At 32.7% G+C, this 20,414-nt stretch overlaps 1 protein-coding gene across 2 annotated transcripts in view; it reads left to right on the top strand.

Annotated features, from left to right (window-relative positions):
* The window catches only part of LOC124365049 (dynein axonemal heavy chain 10), a 212,494-nt gene that overhangs the window by 50,460 nt on the left and 141,620 nt on the right, over positions 1–20,414 (top strand). For both annotated transcript variants that reach the window (XM_046820968.1, XM_046820958.1), the window contains exons 19-21: positions 4,514–4,701; positions 14,135–14,296; positions 16,336–16,524. In XM_046820968.1, the coding sequence (XP_046676924.1) occupies positions 4,514–4,701; positions 14,135–14,296; positions 16,336–16,524 (539 nt within the window). The remainder of the gene's footprint in view (positions 1–4,513; positions 4,702–14,134; positions 14,297–16,335; positions 16,525–20,414) is intronic.

The following is a 20,414-nucleotide window of genomic DNA, read 5'->3' as shown; positions in this document are numbered from 1 at the left end:
AAAATTTAAAAAAATAAAATTTAATTGCAAAATAGCAAAAAAAGTTATTTTGTTGAAACTGGTAAAAAAAACAACCTAAATGCTGTAGAATTTTTGCATACTATATTTTACTTTGAAGAGAAAGAGTTTTTTTACAGATCTACCAGATCAGTTTATTACAGTAAATTATTATTTTTAGTTTTTTGTTTGTGATCAAACTTGAAAATTAAATTTGGTACCAGGAAACAGTGAATAAACAAACTAACACAAGATCGTAAAAACAATGCCAAATTTATTAAAAACCAAAAAGATGGACAATGTTATAATAATAAAGAAAATATATAGCTATATGTACAAGCCAAGAGAAACGAAACAGTCACGTAGGCCTACTCAGCTAGTTTTGCCACAGACCGCGGGAGAAAATAGGATTATTTCAGTTAGTACCATTGATTATTTCATCGTGATGTTGATGATACTATATGAAATGTATTTGAAATTTAGTGGTGAACGCAACTGTGCAAACTAGGCGTAAAAAATAATTATCGGTTGCCTAGCAATAAGCGGCAATGTGAAGCGACTTCTAAGACGTCGCTTGCCACGTCACGGCGGCGTAAATAGAACGTCTCAGACGTCGCTTGCCACTTAGAGGGTTAATATGTGGTAAAATGTTAATGAGTAAAAATTAATAAATGGTAATGACCTCACCAGTCAATAAATTTGATAACAGAACTAGTTGTACATCAAAACAATTCAAATATGTATGTGAGGTTCATAGCTGTGTGAAGAACCAAGTAGCAAAATACAGGCGCAGTACACAAAACACACTATACATACAAAGGAAGAATTGAGGTCATCACCATATATTGATTTGTACTTGTTTAACCCTTTTAGCCCCGGCGTCCGATATATCGGACAGAGGTGGTCTAGCTAAAATGCCCAACGTCCGATATACCGGACGTCTCGAGAATTTAATGTAGCTGGCTAATAATATGTCCAAATGCCATCAGTTTCGGTATAGTAGTCGGTGAAGAAACGGGCTACATGCAAAAACAATAAACCTTCCAATTGGCATCGTATTTCGTCGTCGTTGAGCGTAGTTTATTTGTCGATGTCAGCTGTCAGACGACTTCAGTTGCATCGTTGTTTTATGCTGACTTATAACCTCAATAAGTTTGCGTGATTGAAAGCGGTTGTTTTTCGTGTGATTTATTGTATTATTAGTAAAAAAAACATGAGTGAACGTCGTAGAGAAAAGTTACCAGTGAGTGAAAACACTTTGATAAACACTATTATTGGTACTTTGGGATTATACCGACCACACCCAGACATGAATCGTTATTTGACATTTTGCTTCTACTGATTACTAGATTACCGTAGAACAATATTTCGTCAATATAAAACAGGAACTGTCTTATCGCAAACCCCTCCCCATCCTCAGACAGAGGTCAAAGTCGAGCGTCTAGTAGATAACGTGATTGCAGAGTCTCGCCGCCCGTTCAGCTGGTGCGTCGCTTTGTTGTACTTCCGTGTTTTACCTCTACATTTCTCCAAACACAAAAATTCAATAAAAACAAACATGATCAAACTAAAACTAAACTCTTTATTGAAAAAACACTCAAAACTTGTTTTTATTCTTGAATACACTCCGCCACCCAAAATGCGAGTGCCATGCCTTCGCGCTGATGTCAACGAAAGAAAAACATCCCTCGAGATAGTACCTATCAGTAAAATATCAAATTCTAGAGGATCTGATCAGAAATATAAATTGAATTGTAATGGAAAGGCAATTTATGTACCGTGCAAATCATGTGATGCCGCGTGGCCTGTCATAATCAGGATTCTCGAGAAAGATAAGATAACAGCGACAACAATACCGATAACAATGCCTGGAAATGCTTGTAAGTTTGTAATTAAAGAGTTGTTTTTTCGTTTTATCATGTTTGTTTCTATAAATTTATATTTTTGTGTTCTTCATACTGGTGTGGTCGGTATAATCCCAAAGTACCCTATTATTAGTGGTGAATGTGCTATTTTTGAAGACAATGAATTGAGTTGTTTATATAAAATGTATATATTGTAAATATTATTTCTTTTATTTTTTTGAAAAATTAAACAAGTTTTAGTTTTACAAACCATTACAATTATTTTGTGTTATTTTACAATTGTTATTATTTCAAAAGTACAAAAACAAGTATACATATCTGTATACTTCTACTGACGTGTATTTGGAAATATATGAAGAAGTGCTTATGCAGCAATACAATTAATTGGATATATCTCCTGCATTTATCAAGGAAAGTTCTTCAAATTTTGTGTGTGTAGTAAGAAATATGTGTACAACAAAATTGCTTTATTTTTCAGGGGCTACAATATTTTTTTCTACCCTTTATGTATGTCCAAACTATAAAAAATATAAAAAAATAAAATTTTTTTATGTATAAATACGCTAAAATAAACAAATCATTCTGTAAAAGTACTTTTTAACTATTACATCTAAGAGTACACTTATTTGTGAACAATTTAAAACAAAAACCTAAAAATTATCTTCAAAAATAAGAAAACTATATGTATTTTCCCTCAATTCTGCACTACGGTCCCTTATCGCCATGGGCTTTCTGGCAAGTCCATGGAAAAATGGCTGGGGTTAAAAGGGTTAACCTTATGTATTCAGCTTTTTGACACATGAAGAAGAGAATGGATTTCAATCTTTGAAACATAATGTTCTATTCTTGTATCGTAAAACAATGGAAAATGTCTGAAATTCTGTTATATTGTTGCATAAAATAAACTTTATGGCTTGATTTTCCTACAATTCTATTTTTGCTTCTTACCGAGAATTGTAGTTTGTTCAGTAAACCTGATTAGCATAGATTACTTTAAAACATTATATTCTTGTAAATTATAATGACAGCAAATGTCTGAAAGCTTGCTATCATTGTTAATCAATCATCATCAGTAATCAATTTAAACAAAGAATTTACAGTATGACTACATATGAGTGAGATAGGACACTGATGTCTCTTTAATCTGCTAAAGTTGTATTGATTACACATTTAGACTGACGATAAAGCTTGTACAACAGTCATAGTAAATGGGTACAAGCCTTCCACATCCAATCATGAGACACTTTATTTTCGTCTTGTCGTAACAAGACTATTTCTAACTAATGCTTATGCTTCATAAGTAGAGTATTCAGGAAGACTTATTAAATCTTAGGATGGATTCTGTAATGTGAGGACTTGTACAATGATTTCATAACTGGATTCAAGTACAGTTGATCTTCTAAACTAACTTGGTAATACCAGGAAAGATAATTCTCCACAAGTATATCCTCACAAAAATGTTCTGCACTTCTTATCACTTCTAAAACATAATCTAGAAATTTTTTTGTTTGAATGATGTGCTATTGCATCACATTGGTCCCACCTGATGGAAACCATTCTCACATCTGTTCTTGCAGTCCTCAGGGTTATTGTCTGTGTGAATGATGTGTTGCTATTGCATCACAACACAAAGAGGTTCACCTTATGAAACTATTCTGACATATGTCCTGGCTGTGCTCAGTTATTTTTGTCTATGTAAATGACACTATTGCATCACAACACATAGAGGTCTACCTGATGGAAACCATTCTCACATCTGTCCATACTGTCCTCAGTAATTATAAACTTATACCTCTTGGTTTAGTGAAATACCTTAGAACAATATTACAAGACCAACTCATGGGTGGGGGGGGGGGGGAGAAAACAATAGTGATGCGGTTATCAGCTCTTTACCTAGTCTGCTCTTCCATACAGTATTGCTCTCTGATGTAGTTTTAACAGTGTTATTGTAAGAGATGTTGATGGTACAACTGAACGTAGGCACGAGAGTACAACTATTATATACTCCTTTAATAACTTCCAATTTTTAGCAATATTGTCCTTTTGATATAAGATCTAAGCAGGTTTTGATGTGAGATCCCAACTTAAACCTTTTACAAAATTTTCCAATACAGCAGTTTAAATCTCAAATACACTTCTTATGAATAGGATATATTTGGTAGCACTTTTCTATACATTCCAGCTGAGGAACAATTTGGGATTCCCTTGATGTGCAATACGTCTTGATAACTGACCCAAGAAGAGGACTTTATAGAATGAGTGGAATAGGTTTTCCCCATAGATCTAATGGTCTTTGATTAACCGCTTTCAAACTGACTTTGGTTGATACAATCATTAGAAATAGAAATGGCAACATGCTGAAGATTAGTCATGTATGTAGAGCGACCAGTCAAATGATTGCTTACATAATGAATGAATGTTCTCTGCGATCCTTTGCGGAGAAATGGTAGAAATAGTTTTAGTTAGGAAGTTTTACTTTGGGTCAAGACATTGAACTTAGCTTTGTAACAAGATATATTTTTCTTATTAAGCTTGGTGCTAGTGTATTTAACATCTTAAATTATTCATAAACATATTGTGCTTTTCATGAACAGTTCTGGAAAATCTCATTGATTATGTTTCTCTACATTTATAGTTTTGTCTTTTTTCAGGATTTCTTCTCTCATGTCGAGCAGCAGCGAGCTGAAAGTATGACCAAGCTGCTTATGACATACAACATGATTGGCCCAATTCTCCGAAAACTAGAGGGTCTGGTACTGCAGACCAGTTCTGGAAAGTCTCCTCTTATGACATTCTTCTACAACAGCTGTGAGAAGAAAACATTCAACACTCTCATCAAGTAACTACTTGATTTTTTGACTCACACTAGTTGAAACACATTAAAAAAATGATTTATTAAGAAAGTACAGAATGAATATTGTAGACTTTTAACGTGTAGTTTACTTCACAGCAAAATTGACTGATTATTTTAATTGCTTGGCAAGTTTTAATGTAATAGATAAATTTCAAGGCATTTTTTACCTTTGAAATCACTAGCATGTCTAGATGAAAATCTTTGATAATGATACAATTATCATTAATGGGTAATTTTTGTGTTTTGGATTAGAAAATAATATACCTGTTCAATGTAAGTATAATTAGGCAAATTCAAATACAAACCATATCAATTTAAATAAATTATTTTAATTTATAGTATTATTGTAATGTATATTGTACAAAACTTTAACTACTAAAACATTATTGGTAGCCAAATGATAAACTAATGATTCCAAAAGTGGAAGATATTTTTTAAGTTCTAATGACAGTAATTAAGGAAGTATCAATTCATTTAAAAAATTAAGTTATTCAACAATTAGATATATGAGGGCTGTCCAGAAAGTAACAAACGTTTTGAAATAAAAATTATCATATTTTATTATTTACATTTTAAGGTAAACTCTAAGACTATTTTTCTACATAATCACTTTTTAACCCTTTGAACCCCAGACCAAAATATTGATGGTGGAAAAAACGTACCAAAATCATTTGACCTAAGAACTACCGAGAATCCCCGGAGCAGAAACAGCTGTTTTGCATACTGTTTGTAAAAAATTAATACTTTTGCTATTTTTTATGCTATTGTCTTGTATTACACACCAAAATGTCCAGAATGAAATTGTATACACAGAAAAAGATTAGTCTGAAGTATAAAAAAATGTTTAACAGCATTAAAATAATTTTAAAATATATGTATGTAGATTTTTAGGCAAAAAAATTGATTTTAAGATTTTTTAATTAAAAAATAAGGAATATTTTTACCATGGGCACCCACATTTTATTTTTCTAAAATTAGTTTTGTGTATGTAAAAAAAAATTATATTGATATCTCTAAAAATAAACTTTTTTTGAATTTTTATATAAAAGTATGCGACTTGTAAAAACCTCTAGGCGTACAACACAAAAATCACTGATATTACCTAAATAAATAAATTAGTAAATAAATAAATAAAAAAATTAGTATTTTAATAAAATACATATAAATATGTATTAATACTCATAAAATAAGTATTTTACGATTTCAAATAAATATGTATTAAACGCATATACCATGGCGACGATATTACGTCGCCCGGGGATTCTCGCAACTTCATTGGCGACGATACATCGTCATCTTCAGGCGACGATATTTCGTCGCCTGGGGTTCAAAGGGTTAAATTAATACATTTATCATAACGTGGTACTAGCTTTTCAATACCCTCCGTATAGAAATCTGCCACGTGCATGTTCAACCACTGGTTTACACCAGCATACAGTTCAGTGTCAGTGTCAAATTGTTGCATAGGGAGCCACGTCTTTATCACTAGGAACAAGTGGTAGTTGCTCAGAGCCAAATCCGAGTTGTACGACGGAGCTCTGGGTGCGATTGGCTGTGTGTGGACTAGGGTTGTCATAGAGAAACAATACTTTCTTGCTATTGCGTGTCTTAAGATTTTGAAAATTGAGGCAATACCTCTCTGAGTTGATAGTTGGCTACTTTCAAGAAAATCAGTGAGAATCACTCCCTGAGCATTCCAAAACACAGTAGCAATGTTTTTCTTGTTGACAGCATTTGCAGACACTTCCTCGGTTACAATATCATAACGTTGCCCTGTTTGTATGTACTATTGTTTACTGGATGTGAAAGCAAATCTGCAAAATTATACTGTTAGAAAACCCATATACACCTATAAAACTAGAAAAAAGTACATGTTAGAGCTGCCAAAGGCCAGGCTTGAAAAATAAAAGGTAGTCATATGTATATGAAAATGGAACTATTTAATAAATTACCAAAAAAGGGATTGATTGTAAATATAAATAGGATTAAAAGAGTTGTAAGTAAATGGTTTAAAGAAAAGGCATTTTACTCTGTGAAGGGATATTCGGCCTGTGATATAGTTCCTTAAGCTTTTAATTCTATCTTGTTAAGTTTTAATTAACATTAAATTTTAATTTTTGTTTTATAGTTTTAAGATTTTAAGTTTTAACCACCTAATTTACATATTTCAAATATTTATATTGTTGTTACATTTTTCATTGGTTTTTAATTGTATATGTTCTTTGTGTTTTTTGTTTAACTTGTGTTTTTGATTTTTCATTTACCATGCAATACTTTCATTATTACTCAATTAATTTTCTATGACCATTCTCTATTTATATAAGTTAGTAGTCTAAATAAGGTATGATGTCTTTTTCAATGTTTCTGTTAATTTTAAAAGAAGTCTCTAGTGCTCAAATTATTATTTTTTACTTATTATTACCTAATAGTTTGACTAAGTCTATTGTAACTTATTTTGGTTAATGACTATTAGATATCTTAAATTTTAATTTAAGAAAAAATGCAATAATAAAACTTATTGGTCTAGTAGATAAAAAACAGCGACAAACATTGATTACATGTAAGTTATTTCTATAATAAAATACATTACTCCATAATTGACCTCCATGTCATTGACACGCTTTCCAGTAAAATATATTATTGAAGCTAGTTAAATGCAATAATATACTTTAATATCAGTAAATGTTACAAAAAGTTGATATCCAATGTCTTTTATTATCGTCCTTATTGATTTTGAGTTATTAGAAGGCATTATATTTCCTATGGAGACAAATATGGCGCTGTATAATGTAAACAAAAGCGTCCAACACCTGGTGACCACCTGTGGCATCTCAGTAAATTCATACAAATTTGGTGGGTGTCTCTACTACATTAAGATTTGTGTTTCCTAAATAATCTATGATGTTACTGGTATTTTACATAAACATTTTTCTACACATAACATTGCTGTGGTTGGAAGGGTTGAGTCAATATGAATGTTGAGTTCAGCTCCATTTCACCATCTGTTTTGTTACTATTTAACAGCAATCAACTATTTGTGAACCATTCTTTAAGTTGAGCAAGGCAATTTTGTACTAAATGAGTTGAATCAGTCAAACAGTTATTTGTTACTTGAGCTGTTGTACCGTCAGCGTATAAAAACATGTTTCATTGTTTATTCATACTTATATCACAAAAACCAAAAGAGTTCCCAGAATTGAACCTTTTGGAACTCCGTATTTTATAACCAACCGTAATTAAATATTTTATAACCGTAATTGATATCTAGAATTGTTTTTAGTCAGAATATATAGAAACATATGTGTGTGTGTGTGTGTGTTTTTTTTTTTTTAGGGGTTGTGAAAAAAAATGCATTTCCGCATGCCAGGCTTAGGTGTTTTGCCTGGGTATGTCGGACTCGAACATTGGCTGGTGACTGTAGCCAATGCTAATACCGACTAAAAAACTTTCCCTATACTCCAGTCTCTGAATCCCTGTGGAAACCGCCGTTAGGCATTACATCGCAGGGAGAGAATCTAGCATTTCTGCTCTTTCATCAGGTGGTTGAAGTCATTTCTTCTCGTCTAGTTATTGCGGAGTTTGTACCTCTGCCTTTCAATAGACCTTAGTTCTTTCAGCACCTCCATGGCGAATGTGCTGGTGGCGTCCCATGTAGCTTTCGATGACAGCATAGCTTCTACTAGTGTTTCTGGATGCAGTGTCCGGTTAAGAATAGTTTCCAGGTTGTCACGCTGCAAACTGAATCTAGGGCACATAAAGAATACGTGTTCTGCATCTTCGGAGACTCCAGGACAGGACGGACACTCCTGTGTGTGTGTGTGTGTGTGTGTGTGTGTGTGTGTGTGTGTGTGTGTGTGTTCAAAGTTCAAAAATGCTTTATTCACAAAAATTTTGTTTTACATATATGGGCATTACATTATCCCATGCGCTCAAGCGCGTGCGGGATGACAAATCATTATTATTGTTCAATATTGCAAACTGTGTATGAGCCAGTCTTTTGGAATTCATTACATTACAGCATTAACAAACATCAATCTTAATATTATCAACAGCACTAATCTGACATAATGAACACTGAAATTATCAATAACCCAAATACATGCCAAGATCTACAATAGTGTTCCCTAATTTAATTCTCCTATAAACTTCCACTTTCTATTACTTTACTTCAATTTACTCACCACACATCATTTATATTAGTTTTATATTTTTAACAAAGACCATCCACCTAGACTGTATAAATCATTGATAGATTTATAAATAAACAAAACCAATTTTTAACTATTTTGTAACAATAATTAACATCTTATAAACATCTAGGAATTCATAACAATAATATAAAACATTATTTCCAATCAACAACAATAAACTTTAAATAAATAACAATAACATATAACAAACTTAAGATCTATTTAACGAACATCTATACTTTGAACAAACAACAACAATATACAGGGTGACCATTAAGTCTTAGGACGACTTTATAGCTTTTCAACGACAAGAGATATCACAACCAAATTTGGTATACCGTTACTGGAAATTGTAAGCTACTTTTATGTGTACATGGTGGTCGGATTTCACATTTGGGGGACGGCCCGTCGGGGGTTATAAGAAAATCTTTAATTACAGCCTATGTTGAGTTGTACATCATTTTAAACGTCTACTTGAACTGAAAACAATGCCTCAAACTGGACTTCAAAAGGTTGATCCAGTCGGAAGAAATCGCTGTTCAAAGTTTAAAAAATGTTTAATACCATTATTACATAAGAAATAACTAATACTGTAGCTGTTAGAAGTTAAGAGGGATACTTAGTAAACTCATTTAAAAGTAGATGTTCAACATGTTTCCTTTCGGCTGTCTGACAATGAGCTACGTGTAATCAGAAAAAACCTGCTGCATTAAGAATTACAATGAAAAGTGAAATCAGTGCCTCTAAGTCAGGGTTTCCCATCCACTGGACTTTCTCATAATGGCTGTTATCTGTCTATCAGTTCACTTATCAGTTCCACTCAAGCTACAGTACTTTTTGCAGCCATATCCTGTTACTGTAAGTTATAAGTTTTAAAAGATGTAGTTTAGTGAGCGTGAAAGAATTACACTCTTAATGCTGCGCAGCTGGGGTGATAATGTAAGACCGTTTGCAGAAGTAACACATTTATTCAGTGCTACTTTCACTGATAGAACTCCTATTTCTAAATCCACAGCACAGTACACATTTGCTCACTTGTAGACACTGGTAGTGTTAAGGATTGAGCCAAATCAAGTACTGTGACAGACGAAGACGGCTCATTAGAAATTCTTCAGTCTTTCATTGAAAATCCAAACGAATCACTTAGATCAGCAGCACAATCTCATGGAATAGGTTGTGAATCAGTTCGCAAATTATTAAAGAAGTCTGGTTTCAAAGCATACCGTGTTACCCTGTTGCAGAAACTAAGTGAAGATGATTTTGATCGCCGGATGGAATTCAGTGAAATTATGATGAATAAAATTGACCAAAACCAAATACTTTTAGACGGTCTTTTATTCTCAGATGGGTCGACTTTTATGTTGAACTGCCGGTATTGGGATAATGTTTACCCACACTGGATGAGTGAGTGTCACACACAACATCCCCAAAAATTAAACGTATGGGCAGGTATCGTACGTAATTCAATTATAGGACCATTTTTCATCGATGGAAATTTAAATGCCAACAAGTATCATGATACGCTCCAAAATGAGATTGTTCCTGCTTTACAAGCTACTCTGGGCGTTGACTTCCAAACATGTTTTTTCCAACAAGGCGGAGCACCGCCACGCTATGGTGTTCAGGTAAGGCAATACTTAGATGCAGTATTCCCACACAGGTGGATTGGAATAGCTATTCCACGAGAATACATACAAAATGCAGTAGCCGGCTTTTATAACCGGTTAGCACATTGTCAGACGACCGATGGTGAACATTTTGAACACCTACTTTGAAAGACTTTCAGTAAGTATTCCCCTTAACTTCTAACAGCTACATTATTATTATTTCTCATGTAATAATGGTATTAAACATTTTTTAAACTTTGAACAGCGATTTCTTCCAACTGGATCAACCTTTTGAAGTCCGGTTTGCGGCATTGTTTTCAGTTCAAGTAGACGTTTAAAATGATGTACAACTCAACATAGGCTGTAATTAAAGATTTTCTTATAACCCCCGACGGGCCGTCCCCCAAATGTGAAATCCGACCACCATGTACACAGAAAAGTAGCTTACGATTTCCAGTAACGGTATACCAAATTTGGTTGCGATATCTCTTGTCGTTTAAAAGCTATAAAGTCGTCCTAAGACTTAATGGTCACCCTGTATATACATCTCGACGTAACAAAAGCAAACCAGAAATATAAATATATACAAAAGAAGTAAAAACAGTAAGTATGTGTTTATTAAGAAATATTCATGCAAAATATTATGAGTATTCCACGATATATTGACGCGCTTTCATTTTTACCTTCGGCTTTGTTTCAAAATAAATCGCATTGCCACAAAACTCCACAAAACCATTAAATATCTTTGGTCCCAAGTAGTAGAATTGATGCCTGTTCCTTTCTTTCCTTATATCAGGTACTTCCAATATTATATTTAGTGCAGACCGTGTAGTCCTAACATTTTCTTTAATTTTAAATTGATGTAAGTATTTGTGTACATACATTATTATACTGTACACATAAATCTGATTAAAAGTGAATATATTTTGTTCAAAAAACAAGTGGCTTACTCTATCCATTCGTCTTAGCCCATATAATATTCTAACAGCATTTCTATGAGATATGATAACAGGTTTTAGCAATGTATGAAAGGCCCCACCATAATGTATTATACCATATCTAAGGGTACTCTCTAACCACGAGCTATATAGGTTTTTGAGTTGCTCCAAACTTAGATAATTTCTCATATGGTATAGAGAGTAATTTATTTTATTTAATTTTTTCCCTAAAATATTTATATGATGGTTCCATTTCAAATATTGATCCATGTGGAGTCCAAGATACTTAACATAGTCAACAAACTCAATAGTAGCACAGTCACATCTATAAATACAAGTGTGTCTATGACAGCGCAAATTAAAATAATTTTGAATTTCAGTTTTTTCTTTGTTTTGATCAAAAAATGAGATGCATTTCGATTTTGAAGCATTAATAAGCATTTTATTTTCTATTAACCAATCTGAAATTTTTTTTAAATCTTTGTCTAATCTTATTTTTAATATATCTTTATTGTATGCTGAGCAGACCAACGCTGTATCGTCTGCATATGCAAACACGTTAGAAAATAGTTTTAGCTCTAAGAGATCATTTATATACAACAAAAATACCAATGGTCCAAGCACCCCTCCTTGAGCCGTTCCATAATTTAATTCTAAAACATTACTCAATACTCCATTTATTTTAACTGTTTGTTTTCTTTGTTTGGAAAAAGATTTTAACCATAAAAGAGCAGCACCACCGATTCCACACCGTCTGAATTTATTTATTAATATATTTATATCCAACACGTCAAACGCTTTACGAAAATCAAGGTACAAAGCAATTGTATACATATTTTTATCTACCGAGCTAGCTATAGAACTTACATGTCTCTCTATGGCCATATCTGTCCCTCTAGCTGGTAAAAAACCATATTGATTCCTGGAAATTAAACCTCTCTCGGTTAAGTATAAAAGTAATTTCTTCTTTATTAACGATTCAAATAATTTAGCAATGGTGTTAATCAGAGATATAGGTCTGTATGAGGATACGTCCTCCCTGCATCCAGACTTGAAAACAGGCACAACTGTGGCAATTTTTAATCTGTCCGGAAATACCCCCTGTTGTAATGACTTTTTAAAAATATCATATAGGAGCGGTAAAAATATTGTTACATTTTTCTTTATTGTAATATTATTAATCCCATCTAACCCACTACTATGTTTACTTTTCATATTTTTTAAAGCCTCAAGTACTTCATCGTAACTTATACTAAATTTATTTAAATATATTTCATAATCTGTATAATGTTCAAAGAAAACATCACTGCCGAAGTCATTACTCTTTAACTCTTGGACGGCATTTACAAAATACTCATTAAAAGTATTGGCAACAATAAACGCATTATCTTCAGATACGTGAAGCAGTGTGCCATTTATTCTTATCGTATCTAGTGTTGCTTTCCTGGACCTTAAAATCTTTTTTATCACACTCCAATATTTTTTTGTATCCCCATGGCAGTCCCCTATCAAAGATGAATAATACTTCCTCTTCGTTTCCCTAATCTGCTTTGTTACAACCTTTGATAATTTTTTATATTCCGAATTTAAAAATAAATTACTTCTATCTTTCGCATACATTTTATACAATTTATTTTTCCTGTTTATCAAACGTAGTAAGTTATCATTTACCCATTCACATCTTTTCCTATTTTTACTGTTTACCACTTTTAGGCTACTGGCATTATTATGGCAATAATTATATATTTCATAAAATATTTTCACACATTCATTTACATCTATAGTATTATATACATTACTCCAATCAGCTAACAATAATTGCCTTTGAAATATATTATAGTCTAGTACCCTAACATACCCAGAACAATAACCTTTACACTTTGCGCCAGATACACTAACATGTAATGCACAATGATCAGTGATTCCTATGTCATTTACATTGCATTTTATACATAAACCTCTCGAATTTCTTATTAAAACATGATCCAGTGAAGAGACAGACGTATTTACAATTCTAGTAGGAACTTTAACCAGGTTTTCAAATCCATAGGAACTTATTAAATTCAAATAGTCTTTCCCTGAACCATTATTACGTAAAGTACATACATTAAAATCTCCAATAATAATCATAGGATCTCTAGTGACCTCTAGTATACTTCTAAATTCATGTTTAAATTTATTATAATGAAATTTACACTGGCGGTAGATACCATAGACAGCTAGCTTAGTATTGATATTTCCAAAACTAAGATCAATGTTTACATTTATTATTTCAGCTGTGTTGAGAAGCAGAAGGTTGTAGGAATAGGACAGGGCAGAGTCCACGTAGATAGCAACTCCACCTGCAGCGTTATCTATATGATGTGTGTGTGTGTGTGTGTGTGTGTGTGTGTGTGTGTGTGTGTGTGTGTGTGTGTGTGTGTTTATAACAGAACAGATATGAAACCGTTGAGTCTTTATTTCAAACTTATATTGGCTTCAGTCTTTGAATGAGATGCCTATGATCAACACAATCAAAAACCTTGGACAGGTCACAAAATACTCCAGTTGTATTCTATAACAGTTTGTATTAAATCTTAAATTTGGTATACAACACGTGTTTTATTTTAAAACTATAACTAAATCCTGTTAAGTCTAAAACCATTTTAACAAATTTCTGCTGAGGTTTAAAATATTATTTCAGATTAATGATCTCTAACCTAGAGAAGTTTAATAGGAGTCTCAACTCAAAATCTGCACTCTTCTCGATTGAGAGTGTTCTGGCCTCCCCTGATGTAGTCACCCGTCCTACAGCCTACCAAGTATACAATATGATTGTCTATTGCTCCAGGGACTTCTTGGATAGGTATGGAATATGAGTTTTACTTAATATGATATTTCTTGTTTGACAAACCTAATAATACCATTGATTTTTAAAAGATGTAATCATAAATGTATGGACATAACAGTAACTTTAAAAGTGAAAGTATGAATAAAATTGCCTTTGCCTGAGGATGTAATAAGTAATTTGTCTCACAACTGTGGACCGCTCAAGTCCTAAACCATGTGACCAACAAGCAGTATTTGCACTGATGAGTTGTAATTGTTTAAAGCAATACTGTTTAAAATGCATAAATTATTTACTTCTTAAACAGATATTATGTTTTAAATATAAATGACTGATGTACATATATCTTACATCATAACACATAAGTTAATAAAAGTACAAGAACTTAAAACCAAAAAATGTTTTCATTTAAGAGAACCAATTGTTAAAAACTGCCTTGATTAAAGGAAATACCCCAAATCTCAAAGTTTGTGAATAGATCAATTTAAACTTCTTTACTCTAGTTGTATTTGAGCAGTCAACATTGACTGAAATTAACTAAATAATTAAAGTTTCTGTTAAATTTTAGAAAAATACACACTTTAAAGTGTTTATATATACCGTTTTACTGGCACATGAGGGGTTAGCTTTGAAATTTAAAATAAACTTTTGTGAAGGTTTAAAAATAAAAGTAAATCTTCTGAAATAAATAAAGTTCAAACTAAAATAAAACTTCTTCTTAAAAATAAAAATTGGAATTAAAATTAAAATAAAAACTTTTTGATGACTTTTAAATTCAAACTTGTAATATATTCTTCACTCCCAAAATGTACAAAGTTCTTACAGCTTGTCTTTTATTCAATTTTCAAAATTCAAACATTCACACTCTAATCTGATCTGGCAATTCTTCACTTTAATTTATCTTCAAAATTCAATTCAATTTGTTACTAATTTTCTTTACTTTACTTCAAAAAATTCTTCAGTTTTAAGAGATTTAATAAATAAAAAAATATTGCTGAAAGCATCTGTAACAACCACAAAACTCTTTTAGTATTTTTACATAAAATTGTATATACATGTGCTCACTGCACCAACAAGTTTTATATTGCACAGATCAAAAGGACAAGTTCCTAAATTCCCATTAAATTTAATTTTTACAATATTTCTTTCCCAAAATTATTCCAAAACAACTAAGAATGTATATTGACTGGACTACTGTTAAAACGTTCACTTACCCGCAGGTTCGATGACGATTAGCAAAAAGATTTACTCTAAGCACTATTTACTCTACTCGTTACAATCATTTCCGATGAACTGAGACGGAGGTACGGTACGTCTACCTCACCCCACCTCTCAATTTCGTTATCAAACACTGCCATCTGCGATGCGTGCCTCGCCGATAGCAGCCTCTTTTGTACAGTCCAGCCCTTATCATTCATCTGGGCCTACTCCTTCCACCGGTAATCCAGTTACCCCAGAATTATTATTTAATACAATCGGTACATATATACTCTGTAAGGTAAGTTTCCACTTATTTGTTAAATTCACTCAAAATGTGTTTTAACGGTCAACATTTGGTCAAAACTGTTCCGTTGATAGATCAAAGCTTACAGAAATACACAAGTAAGTGTGTACATACAGAAATACATTTTTCTAAACTGTAAACCATATTTTTTATTTTGGAATTTCTAAATAAATATATATACTAAAACTTAAATACATTCTACCAGCTTCTTCTTATTGGAATCTAATGCTTAATTTAGGAACAAACACTCCAATAAATAAGAAAAAAACTTTTAGTTCAGGTGTGTGGGTCTGATGATGTTCATTGAACATGAAAGGCCTCACAAAAATAAAATTTCTTATTTATTGGGGTGTTTGTTCCTAAATTAAGCATAATACTTAAACTTTTAAAATATTTTAATATTTTCTCTTTCATTGTGTATACGGTAGAAGGTGAAAACTTATTTTGAAATATTTGTCTCTGAAAAGTATATTTATATAACTGTTAATAACAAAGTGCCTTATCCTATTAAAAACAAGATTCTATTGTTCTTCTTAATTATATTCTTTCTTAGGTTCAAAAAGATCCCACGATGGATGGATGGGACATGTGTTAGATGTCCCTCTGTCAGAACACCAGCTGGCGAGCACTTGTATTCATTTTTTGATGATCTGGTGCGTGTTCAGAAAGTCAACGAGCTGGTGACACAAACTCTTGATACTGCCCATGCTATTGGGTCAGAAATTAAAAAGTACCTTATCAGGTAATGTGTTTCTTATTAATATATGCAGTTTTTCTAATTTATTATAACTGTATTCCAATGGATTTTAGTGAATAGGAAATAAATTAGAATGAGGCTAAGAAAATACTGATCTATTTAAAATCATTTACTGTAACATAGTATTAAAAATGCTCGTCAAGATATTGATGATAGAAGATGTCCATCTTCTATTAGTGTAAGGTTTTTAAGTTTGGTTTAGTTTAAGATTAAGCTTGTGACATACTATGAGCAAGGGTTGCTGTGAGAGGATTTAATAATAGGTTAGATTGGCAGTACAAATACCCTCAAATGAGCCAACACATATATTTGTGACAACATTTCATTAAATTGATTAAAAATTTTAATTAACAATTGATTGCGTCAATCGACATATTAAGCACAAACCTTAATACCTTAATACTTTGAAAACATGTTTGATATTAGATTATTCATTACAATTTATTTTAAATTTAATTCATTATAACATTTACTAGTAATTTTGTAGTGTTGCAATAATAATGAGTTCATGGACTAACATGAGAAACTTTCTTTAAAATAGCTAAACATTTACATGAATTTACATTTTCGAAATTGTGAACATTTAAATAGATATGGAATTGAAAATGGTTAATGAACCCTAAAATATACTAAGTTCTTAAAATTACTTACATTTTATTTCAAATCACACTTATTACGCCTAGAAATATTTTTCCGCACACGAACACAAACACTCCCGAACTTCACTTTTCGAATTCCCGGCCTCGACTTCCACCTCTCCTCCTTGTTCTTCAGTTTTGATGTTCTTCTCCCGCCAGCTCATTGACCACGCCTCTGCCAAATCTCTCCATCATAATTGGTGAGTAACAATTTTTCATATCAGCATGGCTGTCCCTTACATTGTCGCACGGTTTTTACAAATAAGCATTCCGCTGCTTAAGCAAGCATTTCCTGTTTGTTCACCATCGGCGTCTGGGCGGATGTGCGTATCCAGTTACATCCGGAGGATGTTTGTATCGAATTGTAATACAAGACTTCCTTTCCAGCAACTATCTGTACATTGATTCTATGAATTTTATATTACTAATAATTACATAAGTCTTACATTCCCCTGGCTTAATGACGATTCTACCTACGAATCGTACTTATTGTCTAATTTAGGTTATCCATTGGGTAGTCACGTTCATGTACTGTAGGCTTCAGGAATTTTATTTTGATGTTGTTAATGTGGATGAAGTAGAGGTCCATAAAAAGAAGTAGTGTTATTATAGAAGTCCAGGCTAATAAAATGTACAAAATGAGTTCCATGTTGTTTACTATGTTTTTGTCGTCGTGCTTTAGCTGGAAGTGTTGTCTTTGTAGATTGTGAACAAAGCAGGTGAATGCTCAGTTAGCTCGGAGAGTAGGTAGTGTTGTTGTGTTGAGAATGCTGTGTAGACATCTTCCTTGTTGTCTGCCAAGTCATGTATTTGGTGTTCTGTCGCAATGTCACAACACCATTCGAAGAAATCTCCGACGAACGTGAGCGATCTTCTGTTTCTATCTGGTTGTTGTCTTTGGATGAATGGGAGGTGTTCTGCTACCATTGGTTGATGTATGAGGGTTTGTAATGTGGAAATGTTGTTCTGTATCTTGCAATAGGTTTGGGAGTTGTTGAGGTTTATAGGGCAGAAATTTAGAGAGGGTTCGTTTTTAGGTAAATTTTGTTGTATGTTGAAAGGAATTTTGTATATGATAGGGATGGAACTGATATAAGGTAGTGTCTGAGGCATTGGAGTAAAGTACGCTCCTGTGAAGATTTGTACTAGAGGCTTATTGGGTTCTTCTGTGTTGTGGGTTGATGTGCTGTAAACTGGTGTCTTGTAGATTGGTGTCTTGTAGTCTGGTTTCTCAGGTTGTGGTTGGTTTTTCTGGTGTCATAATTCTAAAACTTAATATCTACAGGTTACATATACATTTCAGTTTAATATTTTGTAATTAATACACATTTATTTCTAAGGTTTTTATTTACAGAAATCTTTTAATAACCTCTCGATGGTGTGTCGTATTTCCCTAGCTCTATGTAATAATGTTTTTACTAAGCATCTTAATCTCTAGTGTTCTTAAATAAGGTTCGAAATTATGTTATTTTATCATATTACAAAACGATACTACGCACCTTTATTTCTGAGGAATATGTAATATCCCTTCTTTGTGCTTATTGTCCATAGTCATTATTATGATCATAATATATATTGCCAAATGAAGGCTGTATAGTTTGTTTATGAGCAATATTGCCGTGTTAATACATGCTATTTAGATATATGCTACTTTCCTTCAATGGTATATTAGCTATGTAGTATTTAAACATGTCATTTAAGTCATTTACATATCATATATTGAAGTATTTGTTTATCCTAGGATTATATAATATAGAAAATCTATGTCTCTTTCTTTGAGATGCATCTCAGAAAAATTGAGTCCTTGTAGTGTATATTATGTTAACACTGCTATCTACTAACTTAAATAAATATGATATATGTAGTACACTTTATCATATTTTATATTCTTTATTACTAGGCTATGTATACACGTATCCCTCAGGTAAGTATAATATGTACGTTGTGTCAAGTTAGAGTACGCTTTGTTACTGTAGTAAACGAGTACGTGGGAAACATTACTTGCATACTAAGCTGTCTGAACCACCAGGGCCCTTGGCGACCCAGACCGCCGGTACAAGGCAATGCCCCCTAGTCATAGTCACAACACAGTCGGTGTAGTATAGCGTGGGAAGTTAGTTGAGTTAGCAGAAAACTTATCTACCTGGGAGACATACCAGAGTCACGGTCAAGTCTTACTAGCCAGTCTAAGTACGGTTACCGTGGGTTACAGGCTCTGCTCGTGTCGTGTCGTGTGTGCTGTGTTAGTGTCCTGTGTATTGGGATTATCTATACCAATATCTTTGGTACGTGTAACCTATCACTTAATCACTAAATTACACTAAACCTCACATTAAAATACAAAGTTAGGCGTTTTAATTTTCTAAAACTTTTATGTCTTTATTCTCTATCGTTTTCCGACACAACATAGAGATTTTTATATACATTTTTATTTCTGTTAGACTTACTTCAGTGACTCTCAAGGTTATATAACGTTATAATGAATCATTCAAACCGTAATCAAGTTAACCGGTCTCTCAACTCCTGGAGTATAATACCTATTTTTTTAAGCGATTCTTGCGTGACTATGTAGTAGCTTTTTACCCTCATATATTATGAAATTATTGCGAATATACTTTTCACTCTCTTCAAATTTTACTACAAGGCAGTGAGTGCATAGTGATGTTCATGAGAAATATTGTATATATTATTCTTGAATATTTTATTATTGCTCAAGTCCCTTCATATTTGTTTTATATTCTCTTATAGAATAATTTCATTCTAGCAACATGTATTGGTTGTTCTGTTAACCTTCCCCTGTGGTAAATTTCTACTGCATATGTCACTTCGTTAATTTTTTTCTTGACAACGAAAGGACCTCTAAATGGTGTTTGAAATTTACTATATTTTTTTGTGTGGTCTTTCGGGAAATGGACCAAGACTTCATCGCCGGGGTTTAAATCCAAATGAGTTTTTTCACGGTCAAAGTATTTCTTTTGCGCTTCCTGGGCTTTTTTCATGATTTTCGGCATATCTTTGCGTATTTGCTCTAAAATTTCTATATTTTCCAACACCATTTTTTCGGGATTAACCTGTAAATATATACAATCAGACGGTAAGTTAGCTTCGTAACCAAACATGAGGTAGTGCGGTGTGTAGCCTGTTGAAATGTTTACAGACGTGTTGTAGGCAAATGTAACTATTTGTACATATTTTGACCAAGTTTGGGGTTTTTCCACAACGTAATGAGATATTGCC

This window comes from Homalodisca vitripennis, chromosome 1 (genome assembly GCF_021130785.1).
Source record: "Homalodisca vitripennis isolate AUS2020 chromosome 1, UT_GWSS_2.1, whole genome shotgun sequence".
NCBI lineage: Eukaryota > Metazoa > Arthropoda > Insecta > Hemiptera > Cicadellidae > Homalodisca > Homalodisca vitripennis.
Note: the sequence above shows the minus strand (reverse complement) of the source record. Positions and strands in the feature narration are given on the sequence as shown.